This window comes from Mytilus edulis, chromosome 3 (genome assembly GCF_963676685.1).
Source record: "Mytilus edulis chromosome 3, xbMytEdul2.2, whole genome shotgun sequence".
In the NCBI taxonomy this organism is placed as follows: domain Eukaryota; kingdom Metazoa; phylum Mollusca; class Bivalvia; order Mytilida; family Mytilidae; genus Mytilus; species Mytilus edulis.
In genome coordinates this window covers 32,172,201-32,191,256 of record NC_092346.1, presented here as the reverse complement: position 1 = coordinate 32,191,256, position 19,056 = coordinate 32,172,201, and the positions used below count along the sequence as shown (strand labels likewise).

General features: G+C 30.6%; 2 protein-coding genes across 2 annotated transcripts in view; both read right to left on the bottom strand.

Annotated features, from left to right (window-relative positions):
• Nucleotides 1–3,590: 3,590 nt before the first annotated feature.
• LOC139515188 (uncharacterized) lies at nucleotides 3,591–6,075 on the bottom strand. Its single transcript, XM_071304750.1, has 3 exons — nucleotides 6,051–6,075; nucleotides 4,407–4,481; nucleotides 3,591–3,931 (listed from the first exon to the last, which is right to left on the bottom strand). The coding sequence occupies exons 1-3, from the start codon at nucleotides 6,073–6,075 to the stop codon at nucleotides 3,591–3,593; spliced, it is 441 nt and encodes a 146-aa protein (XP_071160851.1).
• The window catches only part of LOC139515187 (eIF-2-alpha kinase GCN2-like), a 32,266-nt gene continuing 17,618 nt past the window's right edge, over nucleotides 4,409–19,056 (bottom strand). Inside the window, exons 10-19 of the mRNA XM_071304749.1 lie at nucleotides 16,097–16,249; nucleotides 14,196–14,260; nucleotides 13,511–13,622; nucleotides 13,111–13,211; nucleotides 12,409–12,542; nucleotides 9,841–9,995; nucleotides 8,754–8,887; nucleotides 8,128–8,219; nucleotides 6,051–6,109; nucleotides 4,409–4,481 (exon numbers count right to left, since the gene is read on the bottom strand). Of these exons, the coding sequence (XP_071160850.1) occupies nucleotides 6,084–6,109; nucleotides 8,128–8,219; nucleotides 8,754–8,887; nucleotides 9,841–9,995; nucleotides 12,409–12,542; nucleotides 13,111–13,211; nucleotides 13,511–13,622; nucleotides 14,196–14,260; nucleotides 16,097–16,249 (972 nt within the window). The 3' untranslated portion in view covers nucleotides 4,409–4,481; nucleotides 6,051–6,083. The remainder of the gene's footprint in view (nucleotides 4,482–6,050; nucleotides 6,110–8,127; nucleotides 8,220–8,753; nucleotides 8,888–9,840; nucleotides 9,996–12,408; nucleotides 12,543–13,110; nucleotides 13,212–13,510; nucleotides 13,623–14,195; nucleotides 14,261–16,096; nucleotides 16,250–19,056) is intronic.

The window sequence follows — 19,056 nt, the reverse complement described above, 5'->3', positions numbered from 1 at the left end:
TCAAAATTGGCATTAAAATTAAAAAGATCGTATCATAGGGTATACAAAGTTTCAAGTTGATTAGACTTCAACTTAATCCAAAACTACCTTGACCAAAAACTTTAACATGAAGCAGGACAGACAAACGAACAATCGAACAGACACACAGACTAGAACATAATGCCCCTCTACTATTGTAGGTGGGCAGACACACAGACCAAAAATATGATGCCCCTCTACTATCGTAGATGGGGCATAAAAATGAAACTTACTAGTCATTTTGGGGGCTCTTTATAGCTTGCTGTATGGTGTGAGCCAGGGCTCCTTGTTGAAGACCTTGACCTGGATGGAGACTTGTCTCATAACACATCTTCTTATATCTAATCAGAAGGTTTTATCTGAACTAGTTTTGGTACCATATGAATCATGGAAAAATCAAATATTTGACTGATCATTTTTATCATCTTTTAAATCTTCAATCTTCAGTTTCAACAAGTGCAAATCTTCTTTTTTTTATGATTTGAAATTTTATCTTTGAATGAAAATTTGAGATATGAATTCTTTTTCCTTTTCATTTCAACCAAGTGTTTTTGATACTAAAGGCCAATGAACTTTTCTATCAAGTTTTTTGTTGGCGTTTTTTTTATTTTAATAAAGTATGATTTTGATACTAAGATATATTTTTCAATGAAGTTTTTTGTTGACATTTTTGTATTTTAACCAAGTATGATTTTTATACTAAAGGCAAATGTATTTTTTGATGATTTTTTTTGTTGACACTTTTGTATTTTAACCAAGTATGATTTTGATACTAAAGGCAAATGTATTTTTTTATGATTTTTTGTTGTTGACACTTTTGTATTTCAATCAAGTATGATTTTGATACTAAAGGCAAATGTATATTTCTATGATTTTTGTTGTTGACATTTTTGTATTTTAACAAAGTATGATTTTGATACTAAGGGCCAATGTATTTTTCTATGATTTTTGTTGTTGACATTTTTGTATTTTAACAAAGTATGATTTTGATACTAAGGGCAAATGTATATTTCTATGATTTTTGTTGTTGACATTTTTGTATTTTAACAAAGTATGATTTTGATACTTAGAAGGGCCAATGTATTTTTCTATGATTTTTGTTGTTGACATTTTTGTATTTTAACAAAGTATGATTTTGATACTAAGGGCCAATGTATTTTTCTATGATTTTTTTTGTTGACATTTTTGTATTTTAACAAACGTATGATTTTGATACTAAAGGCCAATATATATTTCTATGAAGTTTTTTGTTGACATTTTTGTATTTTAACAAACGTATGATTTTGATACTAAAGGCCAATGTATATTTCTATGAAGTTTTTTGATGACATTTTTGTATTTTAACAAACGTATGATTTTGATACTAAAGGCCAATATATATTTCTATGAAGTTTTTTGTTGACATTTTTGTATTTTAACAAACGTATGATTTTGATACTAAAGGCCCATGTATTTTTCTATGATTTTTGTTGTTGACATTTTTGTATTTTGACCAAGTATGATTTTGATACTAAAGGCCAATGTATATTTCTATGATATTTTTTGTTGACATTTTTGTATTTTGACCAAGTATGATTTTGATACTAAAGGCCAATGTATATTTCTATGAATTTTTGTTGTTGACATTTTTGTATTTTGATCAAGAATGATTTTGATACTAAAGGCCAATGAATTTTTCTATCAAGTTTTTTATTGACATGTTTGTATTTAAGCTAGTTGTTTCTTGTTGTTTTTTTTGCCATGTTGTTGTCAGCTTTTCTTCTACCAAGGATTTGATAGTAAGATACAAATCCTTCCTTTGACTTACAAGTTTTGAATGAATGTCCTTTTGATATCGTCCACCTCATTTAATAACAGGTACATATTGGACAAACAAATATAATAAAACACAAGCAATTAGTTTATTACAACAATTTTTATTTCTCTGGAATTTTGCTCAAAATATTTGACAATCTCGTATTAAAATTCCCTAAAATTTTTCACAAGTCCCTAAGCATCAAGCTCAGCTCCACACTTCACCACACACATCATTGCAATCTTTCATTTCCTCATAGTCAGACACATTCAGACAATAATCAATTTCAGTGTATTTTTGGTAAACCTCGTGCATGATTGTCTAAGATTTTCTGAAAATTTGATACATCTTTTTCAGTTATTTTTTGTTCATTCTGGCATTGAAATGATAAAAAATGTAAATATATATTTATTGGGGAATCATAAAAGAAGTATAGTTAAGAAATGTAATATCGGACATCTTGAAACAATCTAAAATAATTGCTACAGATATACATATAAATATGTCTTTCTCTAGTTAAAATCAGTACAAAAAGATAAAGGAAAGATTTCAGCAGTCTCTGACATTAATATTACTTTACAATTAAATACACATGTAGTAATTACATGCCAGTTTAAAATCTGCACTTTAACATTTTTTTAAAACATCATAAATAAATGGTCAGCACTTAGAAATAACTTAGTACTTGTTTTTAGATAAAAGAAAAAAACAAAAAAAAATCATTCTGTAACAAATCACAAACCAAAAACAAATTGGTTAATTATCAAAAAAATAAAATCTGGCAGATCGAATAAATATCAAGCTAAAAATTTGTTCAATCTAAAAAAAATATTCAAACAAACTTCAACAAAAACAACAAAACATTTACAAATTAAACTGCAAGTAGATCTAAACAGCCTGGCCAGAAAGTATAAAAATGTCACACAAAGAAAAAACTCTCCAAATAATGATTTTTCACTTTCATACACAATAACATATATAAACATACATTCAACAAACATCTTTACTATACAAATAATTTGCACCAAATACTTTTTTTAACATGCACCATTAAATAAAATGTCCACTTCCAACACAATGGAACTGGCTATAATTACAAAGGAATAATAATGAGGTAAATCTTAAAGCTTTAATTTAATTGGTCACCCCACTACAGGGCAACTCTTCTGATTGGTTTAACAATGTCATGTGACAAAAAATTCAAATATTCCATGGCACAAAAACATATTCCTTCAACTGAAGAGTTGATGTTTGACAGAACATACTTTGACGTGGAATGCTTTACAAAGTCATGGCCATTCAAATGTACATTTATTTTGATCATCATGAGGTATGCGGCACATATGTGACCAAGACGTGTTTCTTGTCCAGAGACAACAAAATACATATATAATACTTGGCAACTCATTGTCAACATGAACTGCGTTTTTCTTTTAATAATACTTTTGCGTAGTTTTCCCCATATCCCATTATAACAAGTTGTGAAGACTAGTTTTAAAACTGCAGTCAGTTGTCGACTCCCTTACTCTGTTAGATTGACTAGCACACCAGTTACTTCCCTTGGCTAGCCTGCAACCGTTAGGAATTAGATTCCACACAATGAGTGACTGCTAAATGATTGAGAGATCACCGTGATTGTAATAAAATAGGCCGTAGTTTTAAACTACCGTACCCACAAATACTTGTAAGTCACGCTTTATTCCTTGGCTTAATTATGTTCGCAGGCCAAGCCAAATGTCCTTGTTCTTTTTAAAGCACAATGTTTTACTCCTGATTTTTATCCAGCATGAATATCCTGAATGTGTGCACCCATACTGTCCAAGCTGCCATGTAATGGAGGACTTTGAGCAGATCCCATTGACATGGGACTCATGCCGTGGGCTCCGTGTCCCATCATCATATGATGCGGATGCCCTGGTATTAGCATTGCTTGCGAATGAACTGGTGGTCGTAACTGTGACATCTGAGAGTATGAACTACTGCCAGTGACAGCAGTACTTCCGAACATGTCACTACTATGCATACCCTGAACTCCAAGCATATCGTATCTTTGTCCTTCCATATGAGAATATCCCTTCATTTGATCATACATTTCACTACCATGTCTTCCTTGGAACACTGGAATTAAAAAAAATAATAATATTAAATTTTTTATCATGTAATTAATTCTTTCAAAACTTAAATTGTCACTTTATAAGTATGCATTGCTATATACTTTTGCTTTGCTTATTTAAGCCCAATATGACACAGAACTTCAAAAAATGTCTTATTTTTTCTTCTACATGTTATTAGGTAGCTGTCTCATTTGTATATACCCAATATCTCCTTCACATTCAATCTCAATATTAATTCAGAAAGATTTCATGTGCTTTAACAATTTGTACATTGTTTGTTTTCTATGAGCTTATCCTTTGAACCAATTAAGCTTCACATTAACTTTTAAATTGTGAACAAATTACACTTAAACTGTGAACAAATTTACTCAACATTTGATGAACTATTAAGCCTAATCTGAGATTAACAGATTCATCTTAATCTGATCTTTCAATTTATCAGAACACAAAATATGTACAGGGGTGTTTAAACTACTTACTGTGAGGACTCATATGTGCCATGGCCTGGCTATCCCAACCCATACTCTCTGGACTATATCCATGACCTCCTGGTGCTGAAAAGATTAAGACAATGATTATGTTTGTCTTAGTATTTATCTTTATGAAACATCTGTTTTTACATGCAGTATAATTATTTTGTATTCAGATCAAATATTTGTGGTTAGAAACTTCACCGATTGTATTAATACTTTCGACATTTGAAATTTCGACAAAATTAATATTACTGTTTTGAACCTAAAGTGCTATTAACAAAAAAACACTTTTATTGCCGAACAATAGTGCTTATATACATAGTTTTTTTGAGAGAATATCTTACTCCTAACAGCATGTGAAACAAAGAACGGCCTTGTATAAACTGAAAACAGATAGGGAACACTTAGAGGTACATCTAGATCACATTTAAACCATTAAGTACCCACTTACAGACCCTCGTTATGAGGGAAGAGGAATTTCAATTGGAAAGATTTTCGCTCCTCAGGAGATGTGAGATTCTGTCAAGAATAACAAGCTTAAAAGAAATGCAATTTGCATAAGAGCCATGCCACCAAAAATAAAAGTTTCATCTCAGAGTTTTACCTTTAGACTGCTTACAGAGAGCTAATTAACAACAACCCGCAGATGAAAACTAAATTGCTGATGATATATGCCAATTTTGTGTTAAATAGCTTTTTAAAATATCAGGATACCAGGGCGAAAATAGCCTTGTAGATAAAAAAAAAATATCAGCGTACAAGTGAGAAAATGATAGAAAGAAAAATAAAAAGCAAGTTTGCATATATTTATAAAACACTCAGCTACTTATTATTATGCAATTTATTGTTGAAGTTCCGCAGAAACAAAGACGACAAAAATTAATATTTTTATTACGACATAAAAAACTTTGTTCCTCAATAAAAGGCATCAACTTGCACTATACTAGAAGGCACTAAATGCTTTATGAATTATGTATAAAATCTTTAAGGTTTTAAAATAAATATAACTGGAACATGCAGAAGGAAGTAAATTTAGTTAATACTTTTCTCTTATTTGCATATTTTTGACAGTTGATGGGTTTATGGGTTTAATATTATGTAAGACTACAATGGTTTATTGTTTCACTTGCAACATGCCAAAATGACCGTGTCATGAATTTTATAGAGAAAAACCAATGGTAATGTGGCTATAATGACAAATGTCTTCATTTCATTTCCGTCATTTTTATACCTACTAAACAATATACATTAGATTTTAATTAAGAAAAGGAAATCATAATTTTTGTGTTTATTTTTTTGTTCGTATTCTATTGTCAGGTTGGCATTCTGCAAGTCACAATAATTTATAATCCTTAAAGCTTAGGCAATTAAATGGCCATTTGGATTGAAATTGAAATGCTTGATGTATTTCCATACCAGAAGGTTTAAATCCAGAAAGGGGGAGGAGTGTAAATTTGCATAGTTAAAAATACATGGAAAGTTTTATGTTTTAATTTAAATGAATTTTTCAAGTTTATTTTTTTTTAGGTTATTAGTATAAAATTTTGGCAAAAACAAACCAATTTTTTTGTATAAGGGAATTAATATATACTAATTGCTGTCCTCTGAAGTGTCCTGTGGCAAATATTACAAAAATATTCATATTCTTACCTGCTCTATTTGATTGGTCAATCATTGGTTGCACTATTCTTCGCCTTGCATTAATAAACCTGGAAATAAAAAAAAATAAAAATAAACTTTTTAACCAATATTATTTTTGCACTGGCCTTTTCTAATTATCAACAAAATAATTTGACTTTGGCCTAATTGTGGACAAACTGTCACTAAGGAAAGATTAATGACTGATATACAAGTGAGGCGCCACACAAAAACCAGAGTCTAGATCATCATTTGCCAAGATTTAGACAAATTCTCATGACTAAGGTGACCTCTGACCTCCCCTATCAACCTCAGTACAGATATTTACTTCTAAATTACAACCGAAACTTAGCCAAATTTCACAGTTTATCTTCAAATTGTTGACAAAAGTCTTTAAACCATTACAAAATGCATTTAATTCATAATAAATGTTTGTTGAGAAATGAAATGGATCAGGGGAGAAGGCTGGTGAAAACATCTTTTGCCCTAAATTACTTCTTTAGAGCCATTAAAAGTTTTTCATGAGATTAAGTTACAAGTTGATGAGCCTTTCGGATTCCTATGCCATTAAATTCCTCATCACCCTGCAGACAACCCTAATGATATTATTCTTCTCATTTTTATTTATTTTTGCTAATTATTCCAATTCCCAGATGTAAATATAGAATTCATGGGGAACAAACTGCTAAGTAACATGTTGTATACAAAAGCATACACTACTAGTCACTTTAATATGTAATAAGGCAAGGTTGATTTACACATATGGTTCTACTTTCAATAATCACCAAACTTTTATGCTAAATTCTTAAAATTTCAAAACAAATAGACAACAAACACATGAAAATTCCAAAACTTTTTCAACAAAAACATAAAATTGTTAAAAAAAAAATTGTCCCTACACTTCCAATTTTTTCCAACTGCAAACAAATTTTAACTATCTAGTCTAACTATGAAGAAAAACCCTTCTCACATGTTTACAAAATGTTTTGAAATTTTCCAACTTGATTTGAAGTTTTTCACACCCAAGTTGATTCTCTGCTCATTTGTATGTGATAGATATCAAAGACTTCAAACAGATACTCCAATTACTTAAATAGCTACAACGATTTGAAATCTTCAAAACTTTTACACAGATACAAGTTGAATCTTCTTCGTTTAATAACCCATACATATTACATCAAACAAATCAAGCAATTACTGAAATAGCAGTGAAAGTTTGCCTTTTGAACTTATGCATGTTGCATTCCAGATTAATTGTATCATAGAGGGCAATTTAAACGTTGCTTAATGTGCAAACAGACTGCTTGCTTTCTGGTTGTAACAAAGTCAATAATGTGTGTTTACACAATCAGATTCAGAGTCAACACTTGTAGGAGAATGCCTTAATGAATTTGAGGAAGCTGATTAATCTAAATATTATCTTGTCCAAACTCCCAATATAATCTTCTAGGTCTTTGTTTTCTTAACGAAGTTCCACTTTATTGATATTTAAAATGAGTAAAAAAAAAATTGCCCTCCTAAATATCTTGTTTATTTTATACTGTATATAATTTGAGAAGAGTAAAAGTTTTCTGAGTACCGATTTAAAAAAACCAAGAATGTGTCCAAAGTACACGGATGCCCCACTCGCACTATCCTTTCCATGTTCCATGGACCGTGAAATTGGGTAATAATCTAATTTGGTATTAAAATTAGAAAGATTATACTATAGGGAACATATGTACTAAGTTTCAAGTTGATTGGACTTCAATTTTATCAAAAACTACCTTGACCAAAAACTTTAACCTGAAACTCCCACTTTCATTTTCTATGTTTAATGGACCGTGAAATTGGGGTCAAAAGTCTAATTTGGCTTCAAAATTAAAAAGATTATATCATAAGCAACAAGTTTACTAAGTTTCAAGTTGATTGGACTTCAGCTTCACCAAAAACTACCTTGACCAAAAACTTTAACCTGAACGGACGGACGGACGCACGGACGAACGGAGCCACAGACCAGAAAACATAATGGCCCTCTACTATCGTAGGTGGGGCATAAACATGCCCTTCTTCATTAAGGAACTGCTGTCACTGGTTGATTGAGTTTTACCTGTTGTACCAGTACCTGTGGTCGTGGAGCAGGATGTTGATGAATTACTGTGTGCTGGATCCTCACTAGTTTCAACCCACGAATTATAATACCTGTCATATAAAATAAGTGGTAGTAGTTGAAAATCTAAACGAAGTGATATAGTTTAGTAATTCATGATGCAAAATCACCAAAAGAAATTAAAGTAAGGAACAACCCTTAAATTGCTGTTCTTTATCTCAAAGTAACATCATGATGCACAGATCACACTTTACTGCAAGTTCAAATGACTCTTCAGTTTGATATTTTATTAATTGCAGTTTGTGCATTACATTTTCATATATTTTAGGTCATTGCAGATCATTTTCAAAAATATTTTTTTCTATTTAGTAAACAAACATCCAAAAATTCATCTTACATGATTATTGTCTTCCACAATGTACTGTGGATTCATTACTATTTTTTTTATACTAATTTTCCCTGGATTTCATGATTTCAGGGGAACCACAACTTACATTTTTCAACAAATAGCTAATTTTCTTTATGAAAATTCTAAAAGATTTTTTGTAATATCAATCAAACAATGATAGAAATATCCACAAAAATGTAAGCTTTCTATAAAAATTGTTACCCAAAAAATTAGTTACCTGACAACATTTTCATGATTGAGACGAGACAGTAATTTGACCTCCCTGGTGATTTTCTTGTAGAAGTATTTACTTTTAGGATTCAATGGTATTCTTTTAATTGCATATTTTCTTCTATCTAGTTTATTTCTAACCTGTAAAAGAGAATAAAATGACGATACAATCATGATACCAAAACTTATATATGTAGATGTCTTTACATACGAACTAAATATTAATTGAAATCTGTTCAAACTGATGATTAAGTTCTGATTAGACAGGTGATCAGCTTACACAGTTTAAACTTTTATAGAATATCTGATTGATGAATTCACTTTAGACAGGTTTTTTGTTTATGCAGCGTTATATTTTCATCAATTTAACTGTTTTGTAAAAGTACTTTTTTTTTAAATTCACAAATTAAGAACTTAATGGGTTATTTCAATGTTTGTAAAGCAATTAAAAATAATGATACATCATTGGTTGAATATCCATAGTTTAGGATGTTGTTAACCAATCACAATATTTGGTGAAAATCTATGACAATATTTTTAGAATGCTTTAGATTTTGAAATGGCAAACTCATTGGTAATCAAAACCGTCAGTATCAGTACTGAATGCAACAAACTGTCATACACATAATCTGAAACTATAAATTTCAAAGGAATAATGAACCATTAGACACCATGCTTCAAAAAGCAAACAAATCACAAAATCTGGATCAATACTCCTTTTTGGCATTTATTTTCCAAAGTTCATATCATAATGAATAAGTGTGCTAAGTTTATATTTGTTTCAACCTCAGTGTATCACAAACTATGTCTGACCAACAAAAAAATGTCAGACAAAAAAAGCATTCTGTCACACAGAAATTTTCAGATTTTTTCTTTGAAAATATAGTAGTAAAACATCTTTTTTGGTCAGACAAACCTTAGAACAGTTTGGCACAGACTGGTTTAACCTGATAGTGACTGACACAGGAGAGGACAGACAGTCAGACAGATAGACATACATACCTGACAGCCATTTGCCTCCCATTAAACCTGCTCAATGAAGCAAGTAAATGGAGTCAAGGTCACATGACAATGCTAGTTCTGGACGTAATTACCTCAATGACATCACCAAATCCTCCTTTCCCTAGGGACCTAAGGACTTCAAATTCATTTGTTAGACGGGACTGTCCACTAGCCTCCAAGGCCGTGATGAAGGGTAAATCTGCTAAGTCATCATCTTCTGAATCATTGTCTTTGTTTACGTCTTGTTCTATAATTAGAAAAATACTATTACTCATCCAGTTATCTTTCCTTTTTTTTGAATTTGGGATTTTTTTGGTTTCATAATGATTGAGAATTTGATGCTGCTTGTTTAAAACAACTATTTAATTCAAAATTAAAGAACCTTAGTGAGCACGCTCACATACCCCACGTCCCCACATTGTCATTGGAGAAATTAAATAAGTATAAGAAAAAAAAATTGTATAAGAAAAAATATTGAATAATAATTTCCTGTCAATATACATAGTATGTCCTTATTATCTACAAAATTTCATGAAATTCTGTTGTGTGCTTTCAGAGGAGTTGAGATGACAAACTGTTGCAAAAGTACATTGAAGCAAATAAGTTCAAAGGGGCATAACTCCTAGAAAAAAAATTGAACCGTAATTTCCTGTTGATATGCACATCTACATAGTATGTCCTTATTATCTACAAAGTTTCATGAAATTCTGTTGTGTGGTTTGAGAGAAGTTGCGATGACAAACTGTTGCAGTAGTACATTAAAGTAAATAAGTTCAAAGGGGCGTAACTCCTAGAAAAAAAATTGAATCGCAATTTCCCGTCGATATGCACAACTACATAGTATGTCCTTATTATCTGAAAAGGTTTCGTGAAATTCTGTTGTGTGGTTTGAGAGGAGTTGCGATGACAAACTGTTGCAGTAATACATTAAAGTAAATAAGTTCAAAGGGGCGTAACTCCTAGAAAAAAAATTGAATCGCAATTTCCCGTCGATATGCACAACTACATAGTATATCCTTATTATCTGAAAAGGTTTCGTGAAATTCTGTTGTGTGGTTTGAGAGGAGTTGAGATGACAAACTGTTGCAGTAGTACATTAAAGTAAATAAGTTCAAAGGGGCGTAACTCCTAGAAAAAAAATTGAATCCCAATTTCCCGTCGATATGCACAACTACATAGTATGTCCTTATTATCTGAAAAGGTTTCGTGAAATTCTGTTGTGTGGTTTGAGAGGAGTTGCGATGACAAACTGTTGCAGTAGTACATTAAAGTAAATAAGTTCAAAGGGGCGTAACTCCTAGAAAAAAAATTGAATCGCAATTTCCCATCGATATGCACAACTTCATAGTATGTCCTTATTATCTGAAAAGGTTTCGTGAAATTCTGTTGTGTGGTTTGAGAGGAGTTGCGATGACAAGAAACAGGACTGACGGACGGACTGACGGACGGACGAACGGGTCAAAAACATTATACCCTCCGCAACCTCGTTGCGTGGGGTATAATAATTATAAACAATCAGAATCTTAGGTGAGTTTATTATTACTATTCAAATGAAAAGACAAGAGTTGATATCAAGCAATATCCAATTCTCATGAGTTGTTAATACATTGTAGATATAGGAAGATGTGGTATGAGTGCCAATGAGACAACTCTCCATCCAAGTAACAATTTATAAAAGTAAACCATTGTAGGTCAACCTATTTCTCTAAAATGGTAAAAATTCTAATAATGTTGAACAGAAAAGTTTGTGACTCGTTGATCTATAGCTAGTCTTTTGCACATACCAGTATGACATAATATGTCCTGTTCCTGTGTCAAACTTCATCAGACAATTTAAATCTTTTTGAATGCTACAGAATATTATAAGATTTGACAAAAATAAAACTTTGGGGTAATCTCTCTTGCCATTGGGGAAATGTACATATTTGAATGGGCCACATAAGCTTAAAACAAAAATATTTAATTAAGACATAATTCATTTCTCAAATCTTTACAAGCCTTGAATAGGTTCAAAGGAGACATTATATATTCTAATGCAACATTGCTTGTAACGTTCATTTTGATTTGATAACATCATAAATTTTCACAGCATCTGATGCTATGAAAACACAAGCTAAAGCACAGACAACATATGACAGGTTTTAAAAGTATGTTTAAATGTTGTTTTCTATCAGTTTGATTAGAATGGAGATAACAGTATTGTATTTTAAGCTCAGACAGCATCAATTTGTAATTTGATGGTTGCAAATAGCCGTTTACCAACATGTCCCCTGTAAACTTAATTCGCGACCATCAAATCACCAATTGATGCCGTCTGAGCTTTAAATACAATATTGTTATCTCCATTCTAATGAAACTGATAGAAAACAACGTTAACTAACATGTTTCCAGTAAACTTAATTTGCGACCATCAAATCACCAATTGATGCTGTCCAAGCTTTATAAAATAAAATACAATACAGTTATCTCCTCATTGTACAACTAAACTACTCATTTCGGCCTTTTATAGCTGACTATGTGGTTTGGGCATTGCTCATTGTTGAAGGCCATACGGTGACCTATAGTTGTTAATTTCTGTGTAATTTTGGTCTCTTGTGGAGATTTGTCTCATTGGCAATCATACCACATCTTCTTTTTTATATAACAAATACACAACATACTTTTCTCGTTTTCTTCTGTAGCAGCAGGTTTGTGAGGAGCATAATGAATGGTGTGTGGTAATTCTTCCTTGATAAAACTATGGTCCAATAATTGATAGACTGACCAACGATGTCTCTCATCTTTCATTAAACATCTAAAATAAAAAAATAAAAATATGTATGAAAATTTTCTATTGCAAATGACATTATTTAAGAAAGTTTCCTATTGCAAATAACATTATTTAAGAAAGTTTTCTATTGCAAATGACATTATTTAAGAAAATTGATTTTAGATTTCATCTGTCAAAAGCTTTACACTTATATATATATAGAAAGATGTGGTATGAGTGCCAATGAGACAACTCTTCATACAAGTCACAATTTAAAAAGTAAACCATTATAGGTCAAGGTACAGTCTTCAACATGGAGCCTTGTCTCACACTTATACATTCTTGATTTCCTTTCAAGCCAATAATTCTTATATGGTGAAAAGGCAAAGTTAAATTATTCAAACTAAATTTAAGTTATACATTTTGCCATAGCATTTTCATTCCCTTTTTGACTTATGAGTTTGAATACCCCTTTTTTTGGTATGTTCTGCCTCTTTTTTCATACAAAAAAGGGGGAAACATAATCACCTGCTTAGACAATTTTCTTTTTTTTTTAAGTATAACTTCTTAGTCAGACTAATGAATATATTAGGTCATGCAATACCAATCATACTTAGTTAAGAAATCTTGAAAAACAGGAGGAAAATTTTGTGGTATTTCTGGCTTGTCTGGATCAGCATCCAATCCAATAGCTACAGACAACAGAATCAAACCCTGAAAAAAACAAGACATTGAATGATAAAATGAAATAAAAAGGCTTCCATTAAGTTTTTTTTTTAATTTTCTACTTAAAAAGAGACATTATCGTCTTTTTCTTTCATTTTCATATCTTTATTATTTAACATAAGTTAATGATGTAATTAATTGGGTTACAAAGTACAAACGAAAAGGGCATAGAAACATGCCATATCAATTATTTATGTTTTCATCTGAAAATTCAGAGGCAATCAAGTCAAAATAGAAAAATAAATCATAGTAATGGCCCCTTTTTCTTTATAAATCATGATCCTCACCAATTGATAAACATCTCCTTTCTTTCCTCCTCTAACTGGTATCAGTTCTCTATCTCCTGTAAAGTGGACACCAGGTCGGGAAGACTCCACAGCATAATATAGATCAGACAGCCTGAAAAACAGGAATGGATGAAGTGGAAAATTTGCAACAACTTTTGTTGTGTATACTTCAACTTGGTGGTTTCAGGTTCAAAACTGAGATAATTGCACATAACTACTTTTAAAAAAAGAAATTAGTACACAATATACGCTTTTATTTAAGCTCATTTTATGAATTTTTCTTAATTAATTTTAAAACCAGAGTTTGTATTCTACATTTTTTTGGTCAAAAGAAATTTACCTGTGCTTCACACATTTTTGAAGTTTCAGATAAGCAGATGAGCCCAACTGATAATTTTTGATAACAAATCAGCTTAAATTTTTCTGTTTGAATTGTTTTACACTAGATATTTTGGGGCCCTTTATAGCTTGCTGTTCAGTGAAAAGGGCATAGAAACATGCCATATATAATAATTCTGATGAAGGTCTTACTTTAACTTTTTATACATTTTGACTTGGATGGAGAGTTCTCTCATTGGCTCTCATACCACATCTTCTTATTTATATCAAGTAATAACCCACACCTTACTTTAATCATACAACAATGTCTGAATAACATATATCTGCTATCAGATAAAATACATACCTCTTATCAATACTATAATCACCAATCCTTATTCTACCATTCTTATCAACAACAATACTGGAAGCCTACAATAGATAAATGAGAATAATAATTGTAAAAGAAAACTACAGGAAAGTTATTGGTGCAATTACCTTGAATACAGAGGATTTTTTCCTTTACAAATTCAAATATTCACTCAAATATTTTGAAATTGGATCTAGGTTTGATATAGTAATTTTTAATCCATGAACACCCTTGACGTCCAACGGTTGTTTTGCCAGACAAACTGGGAGTAATTTTAGTCTAAGTTAATGTATGACATAAGGAAAGACAGACAGACAGTGAGTGAGTGAGTGATGTAGGAAAGGAATAAGGTAGTTACATAAAATTGAAAGTGAACAGACCAGCCGCAAGAAATCTAGCTGACACCTGTCTTATAACCAATTTTAATTGCTAATTGAAAATTAAGCCGAATAAATTAATTTAAGACAGCAGAGAAGATAATTCTGTTTTAATTGTTTATTCCTAAGACTTAAATAAAGAGCAAGATATTTACACTGTAAATTAATGATGTCTCTATTTTGGTCAAAGGGTCAGAGTTGTCCTTCTTTTTTAAACAAAAAATTGTTGAAATTAAAAATATGTTTCATTTGCAGAGAAATTTACTTATGACCAGTGCATGATTGGATTACCTCTTCTTATTGGTCAATGATCAAGTTGGGTCAGCACGAGTTCACATGTAATTGTGTTGTGGTCACTTTCTTTTATCATCAGCATTTGACATGTTAACTAGTAATTCTTATCAAACAGTTTGTTAAAAAATCTGACTTATTATCAATAATACTTTCTTTATGTTCTTAATTCAATATTGCCAAGATGAAAGTGATTACTAACCCAATTTTCGTCAGCAACTCAAGTTTCAGAAAATAATATAAATATACTCATTTTGATGACAATAAAATTTAATTAGTTTCCTGGATGAAATCTGATTTACCAAGAAAGTGTCTGTGCTGTTTTCTAGCTTATCACTTCTCTATATCAAGTAGAATTATTTACATAAGATTGCTGTAAATCACTGTGTACTTTTTTTTAAAGTTAATTTCATTCTAATTTTAACAGTTTGATTCTGATCAAAATTTAAGGTATTTCACAAAATCATGTTTTTCTCTAGAATTGCAGAAGTATAAAGAAGGTATGCTTTCTATATCAGCTGATAGCTGATAGCATAATTTGAGCTTGCTTGCAGTACCCATATTTTTTTACTATTTTATTTATTATGTCTGTTTTGTTCATGCATCGTTGTAAATATAAACTTGATGAGACTGTTGTAAAAGTGAGAGGTTTAGCGCTATAAAACCAGGTTCAATCCACCATTCTCTACATATGAAAATGCATGTACCAAGTCAGGAATATGACAGTTGTTGTCCATTCGTTTTATGTGTTTTGTCATCTTATTTTGACATGTGATTAGGGACTTTCCGATTGAATTTTTCCTCAGAGTTCAGTATTTTTGTGATTTAACTTTCTTTGTTTTTTTTGCAGGATTAGCAAGCATTGTTTGTTACATACAGCATTAATCTATTTCGTATTGCCTCTGAAATGATCTAAAATGTATGTTTTGTCTCAATATGATTTAATCATTTATTGATCCAGATAAAAACTAATTGGTTAATTCAAACATATTTATTTATAGTGGATTGGGAAACAAGTTTTGCAACTTATATTTATCCCTTTCCACATTGCGTTCCACCTAAAAATCACTTGTCAAACATAAAGAATTGCTTTTGTTGTCTATTGTGCTGTTAGATTGCTGTCAAATAGACAATAATTAACCCCACCCCCATCCCCATCCCCCCATTAATCATATTTAATTGAAAAAGCATACACTTTAAATAGAATTTGAAAAAACATCAGTTACCTACCCTTAGATACTTATGTACCACATCTTTTTTGTGTAAATATTCTAATCCATACAAAATCTCCTCCGTGTAAGCCTTGATGATATCTACTGACAATGGACGTGATTCTGATACATGTATGTTGAGACTCGCACCTCCAGAATAATCCATTAAAATCTGTTTGGAAAATATAAATAAAAACAATTGTAAGATATAGGAAGAAAATTGTATAAAAAACTACCTCAACCAAAAACTTTAATATGTATAACTGATACAAATGCATCAACATATATTTTTAAGTAACTCAAAATATTGACTGAGACCATTATTAGTTACATGACCAATATTTGTTGCAAATGGTAAATGTCCTTTATGATGAGTTGACACTGACATCACTAAAATTATAATGCTCTGTTGCCATCTTAATTGGTAACAACAAAAACAGTGCAAATTTTGAAATTCAGGGCCAATCTGTCTAAAAATAAGACCATGGTGAAAACATAACAAACAAAATCCAACTGAACTTTGAATTGATTTTAGTTTAAAATTTGTAATGAGGGATGAATATAACATTTGTTTATTTTCCTGTTTGGGTTTTTCAGCCATGTTTCGAAATTCTTCTGAATTGCCTGATTCTTACAAAGATTAGCACTTTTTGAATATCTCAACACTTCAAAGATGCTCAAAGCCAAAAGAGATGAAAGTCTAAAACCAGGTAGGCAGATGAAACCAAAATGTACCATAAAGAAAGAAGTCTAAACAAGAATATTGGATAAATCTTAGTTTTTGCCTCAAAATTCTTATTACGGGTTGTGAAATTTTGTCAGATCCTTAATCAGATTTGTGATGTTTTATTGCGAACCCTATCATAGTTTTCCATAGATTCACCTGCAAGTTACCTGTCCATTTAAACTTTTGTAAGTTCTATTGTCCCATTGAACAAATACAACAGGTATTGTTCTCTGTATAGTTTATTTGATGGGACCTTTAAATTTCTTCCAAGAGAAATCTATCACTCATTGATTAATTTGCCTGACCAAAAAAATATCTTCTTTGTTCACTGAAATACATGTATAAATTCACATAAACTGCATGTGATACAGTATTTATTCAATATCAATAATATAATTTCAATCTGTTCAATATAAGCACTGATTTAATTATAAAAAGTTTATTTCTGATTTTTTTTAACTACTGCATGCATTTATGTTTTAAAGAATTTGCATGTTTTTTGTGGTTGTTCAGTTATAAAGAATACATTTATGAACCCCTTTATTTAAACATTATCATTTCAAGTTTTTACTTGTGAACAGACTTAAAAAAAGCAAATTTTAATATGTAAAATGTTGAAATTTGATCCGAAATCAACTTTTAATTTTTAAATCAGTGTTTATATCAAACAAATTGAAAATGTGTTATTGATTGAATAAATACAACATCACATGCAGTTTCATAATTACTTATTTGTACATGTATTTCCATTATTGACAGTTCAATTTTTTGTTCAGGTAAATTAATCAGTGAGTGATAGATTTCTCTTGCAAGAAATTTAAAGGTCCCATTGAATAAACTAAACAGAGAACAATAGCTATTGTATTTGTTAGATGGGACAATAGGACTTACAAAAGTTTAAATGGACAGGTAACTTGCAGGTGAATCTGTGGAAAACTATGATAGGATTCGCAATAAATGGAGTAATATTTTCAATTTTAGGTGCTCCTGTAATAGCAAAATATAAAAATATCTTCATAAAAAACAATGACTGTAACCTACTATAAAACAGAAAATAGGAAACCAAAAAATCTGTCATAAGTAACTCTATTTGAAACATCACATACATGATAGAATACGGAAACTAACAATTTTCTTGACCAGAAATTAGTATATTTAAGCAAAAACAAAGATTTTAATATCATAAATCTCTCGAAAAAGGAAACCAGAAAATTTGTCATATGTACCTATATTTGGAACATAGCAAAGATGATAGTAATCATATTATACGGATACTGATAAAATTTCATGTAGAGAAATTACTATCTCCAGTCAAAAACTTAGATATTTATCAAGAAACCTCTGAAAACAGGAAACTCGAAAAATTTTCAGATGTAATCAAATTAATACATTTTTGTCAATATTTCTCAAAATTAATACTGAATGACAAAATTATATTGATGATCTATATCTTAGTGAAAAACTTCCTTTTAAAACAAAAATCTTCCAAAACTTGAAAAGTTAATAATATATATATTATGATACTGTCAAAACCTCTTTTGCAAACTTTTTCAAGGTATGGATAAATATGAAATTATGTATAAAGCCTGAAGGGTGGCATCATAAATATCGATACGATAATGATAAATCTTGGCACTGATCATAAAGGTGCAGATATATATGTATAAACAAGAATGTAATCAAAACTCTAATTTGGCATTAAAATTAGAAAGATGATATCATAGGGAACATGTGTACTAAGTTTCAAGTTGATTAGACTTCAACTTCAGCAAAAACCAACTTTACCAAAAACTTCAATCTGAAGCTGGACAGGCATAATGGAGGAATGAATGCACACATAGACCATAATACATAATGACTCTAGGTTAGGTATAAAAAAGGAGATGTGGTATGATTGCAAATGAGACAACTATCCACAAAAGCCCAAAATTAATGAAACATAAGCCAAATATACCATTTTGCCTTCAACAATAGGCAAACCATATACAGTATTGTCAGTTAGAAAAGGATTGACATGACAAAATGTGAAATAATTTAAAATAGAAAACCAAATACCTGATTCATCAAAAAAAAAAAAAAAACATATGACAGGCAGGAACCAACATCAACTTATTACAGGATTCTTAATGAGACAGACACATAAAGAATGTGCAAAAGTTAATTTATGAAATAGGAAAACTGGACACTTTGTCATATGTAACTCTATTTTAAAACTTATTAACAAACAATACTGTATTCGGAAACAGACTAAA